Source organism: Coffea eugenioides, unplaced genomic scaffold, assembly GCF_003713205.1.
Source record: "Coffea eugenioides isolate CCC68of unplaced genomic scaffold, Ceug_1.0 ScVebR1_1412;HRSCAF=2258, whole genome shotgun sequence".
Taxonomy (NCBI): Eukaryota; Viridiplantae; Streptophyta; class Magnoliopsida; order Gentianales; family Rubiaceae; genus Coffea; species Coffea eugenioides.
Window position 1 is genome coordinate 11,955 of NW_020861813.1, and position 10,240 is coordinate 22,194.

Below are 10,240 nucleotides of genomic sequence, written 5' to 3' on the forward strand. Positions count from 1 at the left end.
ATTATCCCATTAACTCTACTTTCTTATCATTTCTGTCGGCATCATTCTTAGCCCCACGTTTGAGATAAACTTATTCGTTTTTGGTTCTTGCTGCATTCGCGTATCAGTTTTCATCTAACATATATACACACACGCGTATACATACATACATATATATACATATATATATATATACACACACATACACACACATACACATATATATATGTGTGTGTGTGTAATACACTGCATGTCCATTGTCCAACCATTGTCTGCTTAGGCCCATTTCTGTTATCTTGAACTTCCATAACCCCAGAAAAAAGTTGTTCGGTTGTTCCCTCTATTTACGTACTTTCTTGAACCGATGGAGTCTAAATTTTACATTTACATGGTTGACCAAAAAACCTGCAGAAAACAGAAAATACAGAGGTTCTAAATCTTTTTTGTGCTATTGCAAGTTGATTTCTGGATTTCTACCAATTTTGATCGTGACCCTTTATTTCTCAAGTGTTGTTTGTGGACATAATAGTACATTTCAAACTATATTAGAATTGGTCTGCATATAAGCACACAACTAATTCTGGGCCCGGAGCTTATTCGTTGCTCATTCTGAATCTTGAAGTTGCCAAGTTGGAAGCCATTGGTTTGTGGAAACCATGGCTTCACTTGTGAGTAATTTGTGGGCACCTTCTTCATTTGCTTTAACAGAGTTCAAGCCTCAATCCAGAGCTCAAATTAGATGTTCAGCAGCTCAGGAGTCCTCTATCTTGTCGACTGATACTGTTAGACTTAATGGAGTTTCTTCAGCTAAGGAGCAGGAGAGAACTATTCCGATGATGGATAGGGGGAATGGTCATTTACCTGCTGGTGGAGGTACTAGAGAGAAGAAGAAGAAGGGAGAGGAAGAAGTTATGCAAGAAAAGCTGGAACCGTTGTGGGATGATGGGTATGGAACTCGAAGTGTGAAGGATTACATGGACTCAGCAAAAGATGTTATTAAGCCTGATGGTGGACCTCTAAGGTGGTTTTCACCCATAGAATGTGGTCCTCCATTGAAGAATTCACCTGTTCTTCTCTTTTTACCCGGTAAATGATGCTTTGCTGGTGGTCTTGAACTCGAACTGCAACTTTTCTTTTGTAGAAATTGCATAGAAGATGCATGATTAGTCCAGATTTTATCTTATGTTTTTATGGTCTACACAGAAGACTTGAAATGAAATAAGAGCTTTACTTGCTTTCTGGAAGTTTTAAATAGGCATTTCCTAGTTTAGGATACTTATCTGCAAATTGCTTTGGTTTATGTAGGGATGGATGGCGTTGGATTGGGGCTCATGTTGCATCACAAAGCTCTAGGAAGGTCAGTATTGGTTGTATAAACTCTTTCTTGTATACTTCTGAGTCTAACTAGTTCTAGGCTTCTAGCAGTCACTGAAAATAGTAAATTGTACTATCATTTTAGTTGGTTTGACACTATGCATGAACACCTGGTCTAAGAACTGAACTTGTAGCAATCAATTTTCACCTGAAATTAGTACTCCTGAAATTAGTACTTTCTCAATTACCTTGTATCATACTTTGATTCTGTCGAAGTCTTCTTAGGGTCTTCGCTTAAATTATTTTAGTTTTCGTTCTATAAGCCAGAGTAGCTCTGTTTAAAGAGAGTTCAATCTACTTTTCTTGATAAATGCTACACAAACACCAAGTCATATTCCTTGTCAAACTCAATGAGGTACTTAGATGTGTATTGGGTGAAAAGAATTCAGGGTTCATTAATTCTTTAGGTATATGTCTAGATTGTAAAATTGGAATGATGTAAATTGCTTCATTTGAACCTTGGAGTACATATTGATTGACCCATACAACTAATTACTTTGTCATCCTTCTTACTATCGTCACATAATTACGAACTTTCATCATTTTACCAAGGAGGCAGGTGTTGCATAATGATGGATAAGATGCATTTGAATTTACTTTTTTTTTGGGGTGGGGGGGGGTTGGTGCGTATGTTATCATTCACTACAATAGAAAATATAATGCTTCATGCATTAACCAAGATGAAGAGTGGTTTGAAACCTCTTAGCTGTGAATATCATAGACTTTTGTAGATGGGGCGTTTGCTCCAGCTGATATACATACCTTGTAACAATGTTTACAGCAATACTAGTTGACTTTTGGGAAAAAAAGGGGTGGGGGGAGGGGACTTTTATGTGCCTGCTTCATTCGAGTAGCCTTCTTCTGAGTCAGCAGATTTCTCTTCAAATCTTATTGATATTCAAATAGGACTTCCAAATGTTACCATGATCGTTTTTCATGCAAACTCAGGACCTGTCTGAACTCCTGATCCAGGAGATCTGATTGTGGAAATTAGTAGATTTCTGTCCTTCTATCTGCATTGCTGTATTGAGGAGGTTTATGATCTTTGTACTGGATTCTCAGACTAATATATGCTAAATGAGGAACTTAAAGAACCTGGTACAATTATATGAGTGGCAATGTTTCTCTTACATTACTTATTACTAATGGATGACCACTCTTGCAGGGTTTTTGAGGTATGGTGCCTTCACATTCCTGTGAAAGATCGAACGCCATTTGAAGGTAATTCAAATTGGTTCTTGTTTGGAGATGGTTTCTCTTTTTTTCCTCCCCCATAAAATTTTGGTTACTAAAGAGTAGATCACATCCTGCTGATCTTTATAAATTCATTTAAGCTGCTTTATCAGATTATTATCTCAAGGCGATAAAAGGTTTAGCTCTTAAAATTCTTATCTTCTTAAGGTGATATGAGGCTTTGATCTCCTCACTTTCCCATCGTCTGGTTATCTTTTGTTTATGTCCACCAACACATACTCTTGGGTGAAAGTTCTTCCCCTTGTTAGTACTGCTCTGATGATTTAAAACTCCAAATTTAGGCTTTGACAATATTCCATATAAGGTTCTGACTTCTGAACGAGAGACATATGGAGCTATCAGGTTAATATTGAAAGACACTGAGAAAGCTCTAATATATAGGATCCTCTGTCAGGTTGTCAAATTTTCTCTTGTAAACTGAGTCTTCTATGGGAGAAGAAATCACAGATGAAGAACTGGTCAAATTCAAAAGCAGCAAAATGCTATGCAAATCTCAGCTACCACTGATGCTTTATAAGATAATACTGGTTATAAAGCAGGAGCATTGCATCAAATTGTGTCTCTATGAGCAAATGATTTGTGGCATCATGCATTTGAAATGACCTGGATGTATTAACTACTCAATCATGTTTTTCATTCTTTGGTTCTAGAGGAACGAACTGCTTAATTCTTTTGCAAAAGAAGGTTTCTCAATGACTAAATGAGACCACAATTGGTCTGAAATTAAAAAAAAAAAAAAAAAAAATCTTTGGAAGACTTAGAATTGTGAGCCTAAACATCAATACACTAGTTTTGGGGATGATATTTGCAACTGACTATGAAAAACCAAAATTGCTTGTGCTTGTCAAAGCAGTTACTTGGACCTCACCGGTGGTTTAAATGTGGCATGATAGGATGGTAGCAAAGTAAACTTATTGGATTTTGTATTGAATAGATTGTGCCTGATAATTCACAATCAAGAATTACCAGTAAGATCGAGGCTAGATCCAGCCTGTAATACAACTTGGGACAATCATCAAGCTGTTCCTTGTACATGCTGCAGTTGGGGAACTTAAGAAAGGGTAGGTGGAGATTAAACGAGTTACTTGTTATACGAAGTCACGATATATTCCTCTTACATGTAGTCAAATTCCACAGAAGAGCTACTATATTACTGGGAAATGGTGGTGTGATAATGGTTCTCTAATGCATCATTCTTATTTTTTTTCAAATGATTAATGCTTGCGATTCAAAAGATGTTGGGAATAATACCATTTGAACAACTTACTCCTTTTATCACAACAGCAACTACCATCCCTTTTGTTTTCTCGATGAGATTTGGCTTAACTGTGAAATGATCTCTCTGGTATATTTGATTTCCTTCCTATAGTAAATGAGGATGAAGGATGAGGTATATCTTATACTTGTGTTATTCACCAATACCCTAACTGTAAACAGAGATGGTAAACTTTGTTGAGGAAACTGTGAGGAATCAGCATGCTTCGTCTCCAAATAAGCCAATATATCTTGTGGGAGATTCATTTGGAGGATGCTTAGCACTTGCAGTTGCTGCACGTAATCCGGTGATTGATCTTGTACTAGTATTAGCTAATCCAGGTATGTCTAAGTGACAGTCCATTATTCTATTTTGTCTTGAGTCTCTGCTGATTAAATTTACATGTTACCTGCTAATTATTGTTTGCTTCCATTTTTTTCAGCAACGTCATTTAACAGGTCACAGCTGCAACCTTTGCTACCTTTCTTGGAGGCTATACCTATTGAACATCATTTTACAGTCCCTTACCTTTTAAGCTTTGTCATGGGTATGTTAGAATTCTTGAATACACAAGATTACTATTCAACTTTCTGAGCATAGAATCTTGAAATATTACATGGTTTAATCTCTGATCATTCTCTAGATATGGTCCTACATGCTGCTTCCATAAGCATTACCCTAGTGCATAAAGACATCTTTTAACATTTTTTGCTTTTAGAACCATCCCTTTTATGTAGTTCACTATATTAATTGTACATGTTGCGAAATATGCTGCGTCAGCTTAAGGTGATTGGGTACATCCTAAGCTACATCTGCTGAACCAAGACAAACTACTTGTGAAATTTATATTCCATATATGAAAGCTCCAAAGTTGTTGCAATTGTACCAGAAATGTCTCACTGTGACTTCAATAAACCATAAACCATTACTGTGTAGTGGAATGCATAAACTCTCAAGAATAGTTTTGCTAATTATGCTAGCATTTCTTTGGAAGGACTACTGGAGTTGTTGTCTGCAGAGTATGTGACACCCTACAAGTTGCTGAGCTGGGAAATCTTGCTTTGGATCATTAGACATAAAAACTTCCAGGCTTACTTCTAGAAATACTCTTTGCTAACCTCATATCCACATGGTTTCCCATCATTTCCACAGCCTATTGATGTTATACACCACATGTCAAAATGCCTAGTTTAGCTTAAGGCTAATAACCATTATCCAAAAGAGTAATATAACATCACTTGTTAGTTTTACTGAAAGCCTCAAAATGTTTTCTTCTCGAATTCTGTCATTAACTTCTTTGAGTTCAGCAAAGCAATTATGCGGATGATTCAAGTTAGAAATGAATTTTTTTCTCAGAGAATCATTTTTCTTTCCTTCTTTCTTTCTCTTTTTATGTATTGAAGAACTAACCCTTCTAAATTTGCTGTAAATGCTTTTTTTTTTATGTCTCTTTTGGTGCCACGATGGTTATCCATCCTCCTGAAAGTTTTGATCATTTGATGTCGTCTGTAATTTCCTTTTCCTTTCAATTTTGTTTTAGTTGGCGATGTCAAGTTCTTATCGTTTTCCATGCTCTAAATGAAATAGTATCCTATGGTTGTATCAGGTGAACCAGTGAAGATGGCAATGGTTACTGTTGATGCTACTCTTCCTCCACGAATAGCTGTCGAACATTTGGCTGGCAATCTTACAGCTTTGTTACCACATCTTTCAGTGAGTTGCAAATTTTTCTTTTTTAATAATATTTTCCCTTCTGTTAGAACCCTCTTTTTTTATTTTTTCTGAACTGTCTCTTTACTTTTAATATTATATAGATTACTTGCACATCATATCAAGTTAATATAGATATTGGTGGATTCAGTAGTTTGTTAATTTGAAGGGTTTCAATGCCATAAATTTCTTTGCTTTCAAGATGGCAGTCTCACTTCTTAGGCTTCTCTGAGTAAGCTTTTGAGACAAGTCCTGACAAACTAATTGGCATAAACAGGGATCACAGAGGCAGAGAATTCCGTCAGATATTGAGAAACATCTAGGAAAGCATTGGAATGATGGAGAACTGCTTATGAGTTCCTTGATGCTCCTTATTTCCTGTAGTAGTAATTTACATCCATCTATGGTTAGTGGATAGATATGTTCCTGGAGGTATTGACATCCATGACATAGTCATGATGGTAGGAATAGATGCCAAAAACCAGAAAAAAACTGATCAAGATATTTAGCTGACCTTAAAAGTAATAGAATATGAATTGATGGCAAAAGTTGAGCAATGAAGGGATATAACAACAGATTAAGTTATGTAACAAGATAGCAATTATACAACAAGAAGCTTTAAAAGGAAGTCAGGAAGTAACAGAGGCTCTTCATTTATTAGTATGTAAAAGTGAAGATATCAATGCTTAGATCTTAGATTATAAGATGAGGGAAAATGGACAGAAAAGCAGAAGGAAAGGAGAAGATGAGGGAAGAGAGACCACATCAATCTGTTCTCACATGGCCTATTTTGCATTCCTTAAACCCAAAACTATAATGTGACAAATTAGCTCAAGTTACAAGGATTCCTAACATTAAAACCATATTCTCGACTTCGTAGCATGAAATCATGTATCTGAATCAAAATCCAGCTAAAGTGAACCAAGATGAGATTATGGTCTGGATTGCAGCGCTTATCCTTACGGCACTCCTAAATGGACTTCTTGACTTGAGAGTTCCACATTACCTATATATTCCAAACACTAGAATTTTGTGCTCCCTATTGCTTGTGGATACATATCAATTTAGAAAGGGCAGATCACATCAGGCTATACTTATCTGATTTCAGTTGTCTTCAATACTTCTTTCAGGTATTGGCTGATATTATACCAAAGGACACTCTCCTCTGGAAGCTCAAGCTTCTTAGATCGGCTGCCAGTTATGCTAATTCCCGTCTTCATGCTGTTACAGCTGAAGTACTAGTGCTTGCAAGGTTTTCTTCCGTCTTGATCTGTACAAACTTTAACATGCATAATATTTCTTGCTTTTGTTTTTTGCTTTCTTGAATATCTCGTGGAGTGGTCACCCTAAGAGCAGAGTAGGTGTTTATCCTCAAACATCCTGTGATACTGCTTTCACAATAAATCTCTATCCTTCTTAGTTGAAAAGTGAACTACTGCTATGAATACCCCTTAATCTTTTCGTATGTTTCAGTCTACTTTTAGTTGAAACAAAGAAAATCAAGGGGGAAGAGAAATGAATAATGTTGGAATAGCTATTGAAGAATATATTTTGTCTAACTATCTTACTTTGCATAATGCTTGGGTCTATTAAGCAACAGGCAACAGCTAGTGGACTAGGTGAGGCGTTCCTTGTTTCTCATTTCTTTGACCACTTAGATGTTTTAATTCATTTTTAACAAAATAAATGTAAAGAATGAAAGTTGCATCAAACCTTCTTCATTTGATCATATACCGGTTTTGTGTAAGGATCCACTGGCTACTTTGACTGTGCTCTGACAACATAAGATAATGCTGCACATTCAGAATTTTACTTGTTATGCATCCCTTTATTCTTAAAGATGATTCTATCTTGACTGATACTTTTAAGTCATAAATTTGAATTGAATAATGTGATATGTCACCGTTGCATATTAACAAGTACAAACCTCAACCAGTGATCATGCGAGTCTTTAGATATAACTTGCAAGAAATTTCCTTTTTCTTTTCTGGACAGAAATTGGTTCTAACAAGCCTTTTCATTCCAGTGGCAAGGATAATATGCTTCCTAGTGGTGATGAAGCACAACGGCTTGAAAGGTCATTAAGAAACTGCAAAGTAAAATACTTCAAGGACAATGGCCATGCCATTTTACTGGTAGGTGAAAATTCATACTTTTTTGCTCTTTGAGAAAATTTTATGATGGTTTTACCTTTCACAAATCTCTTAATAACTCGTAGTTCACTTCTAGTAACTAGTTTTGCAAAACATCAGTCCATGCAACTTTTGACTTTTGTCACTATGTTATATATTACCTAATATTCTTTGGTGTAATTGAATGCTTTTTAAGCATGATTATCCTAGAGATTAAGATGTAACAGTAATCATATCAGTCTTCGACTCGGTTGAAAGAGCATCAAACATCAATGAACCATTCCAGAATGGGTCTGACAAGAATCTGGGTAACTGGATTTAAAGGGATTTTGATATGTCCATAAAAGGACCTAGTACAGTAGCAAACACAAGCCTGAAAATAGATCAGCTTTAGTTCCTTTGGCTGTAAAAACCTATGTTTTGAGAAAGAAATTTTAGCCGAATGTGCTTAAAATCTCACTGGTCAAATGAAAATAATTTTGGCAAAACATTTTGAGTTGCTCATGAGCCTACATGAAACTTGTGCCAAAATGGTCTCACCCCAGAGCTTCAGTTTTTTATGTTTAAACTCTTCATACGGTATCATAGAAAATGGCCTTCTTGGTGGGGAATAAATGCATTAAACTATAGATCGAAGCTATGAAACATATGCTTCATTGCATGTAGATCAAATTGTCTTGCAATCTCCCATCTGTCAACACACAAAAACTGTGTCACTCCAAGTTGCTATAGCGTAGAATCCAATTGATAGCATTACTATCCCAGGCATTTAATGGGGTTATTTGTTGCAGATTTCAATAAATTTTTTTAGTATATCAAATCTTAGATGTATTGTAGCAAATTCACTGTATAAGGTCTTGAGAATTAAGTGCAAGAGTTCTTCATGCAGGAAGATGGGGTCAATTTGTTGACTATGATCAAAGGTACTTTCAAATATCGTCAGTCAAGAAAGCATGATGTTGTCATGGACTTTTTACCTCCTAGTGATTCAGAGTTCAAGCAAGCACTTGAGAGTAATAAGTAAGTATACGTCATGTGATATACTTCTGCTCTCTAACTTTTTCTGTAATGGTCTTCACAAAGGAAAAATTGGAATACTTTCTCAATGAAATATTATTCAACTTGAACGGAGTTTAGGCTAGCATCTTTACTTCACTGCAGGTGAAATTTGTTTAGAGTTAGACAAGTTATAATTCTTGGTAGCTTTAAGTTTCTGAAAACTTCTTAATAGAAAAGGCAAACAGTTGAATAATGTGATGAAAAGTAAGTTTTGCTTTCCTGTAGTAGTCAGAGATTTTGACGCTAAGCGTGGATGATGCAAGTAGTCAGTTAAGGACCTGAGATAGTAGCTTTTGGGGGGACAAGGAAGAATCATGCTTGTCTTTGAGTTTTCTTGCTGATTCCATTAAACTTTTCTGAAATGTGGCATAATATTTGTGGTTGATAATCTGCGATAAACCATTTGTGAGCTTTTTAATTTGTTAACTCATGAAGTGTGTGTGTTGCTGTTGGACGTTTTCACAAGCTAGGTGGTTCAGTCATTCCTCGACCTTTTGGATCATTAAGAGGGTCCTTCATATATAATGTCTATAAATGTCCAAGCATATGTACCGCTGTTTGTCCTCTCAAATTGCAACTGCGACTTCTTGTACCAGATTGCATTGATACAACTCTCTGTCAATACCTTTTTAAGGTGCTGTAGCAATTTTTTATACCGCTTGTTGAAATAATTATGGTTCTGATTTCTTAGTACCTTATTTTAGGCTTTACAAATATCAATAATAATTATACTTCCAAACGTGTTACTAATAAATATTTCTCATTTACTTTTTCCATGTGTCGCATTTTCTGTGTCTTCTTCTCTTCTGAGGTACATTATCCTCACATCTAACGAGTTAGTTGGTGTTTGAAAGTCATCATTAATCCTTTGAAGCCCTTTCTTGGTTGAGCATCTGAACAAATATCTCCAGAAAATTTAAGTATTACAAAAGCTTATGCTTAAATTTAAATGCTTATTTCTATCAGCAATACCTGCATTAAGGTTCTTCAGTATGGAAATAGAACATTGTCATAACATGTATCTCTAACTCCCACTCGGTACCACTGATTTTGGCTAGTATGTGAAGCCTCGGTTGGGTTGGGAAGAAGTCTTAGGTCATTCTGGTCTTTCAAATTTGATATCTCATGACAATTCTTGCAGAATTTACCGGTATCTTATTGGCTCAGTAATGTTTTCCACATTGGAGGATGGCAAGATAGTGAGAGGCTTGTCAGGGGTTCCAAGTGAAGGTCCAGTCATACTAGTTGGTTATCACATGCTGTTAGGTTTGGAACTTGTTTCTCTTGTTGAAGAATTCCTGAGGCAAAGGAAAATTCTGGTCCGTGGTATAGCACATCCAACGCTATTCTCACAGTTGGTGGAGACTGACTCGAAAGAGTTTACATTCTATGATACGTTAAAAATTTATGGTGCAACACCCGTCAGTGCAACCAACCTTTTCAAATTGTTCAAAACAAAATCACATGTTCTTCTTTA

General features: G+C 36.0%; 1 protein-coding gene across 1 annotated transcript; it reads left to right on the top strand.

The window, feature by feature from the left end:
• Positions 1 to 255: 255 nt before the first annotated feature.
• On the top strand, positions 256 to 10,235 carry LOC113755309 (acyltransferase-like protein At1g54570, chloroplastic; the record flags this gene model as incomplete). Its single annotated transcript, XM_027299345.1, has 10 exons — positions 256 to 1,065; positions 1,285 to 1,336; positions 2,519 to 2,574; positions 4,045 to 4,203; positions 4,305 to 4,409; positions 5,469 to 5,575; positions 6,703 to 6,824; positions 7,599 to 7,707; positions 8,594 to 8,724; positions 9,905 to 10,235. Coding segments are annotated over exons 1-10 (1,602 nt in total), but the record flags the coding sequence as incomplete, so codon positions are not given.
• Between the last annotated feature and the right edge of the window lie 5 nt (positions 10,236 to 10,240).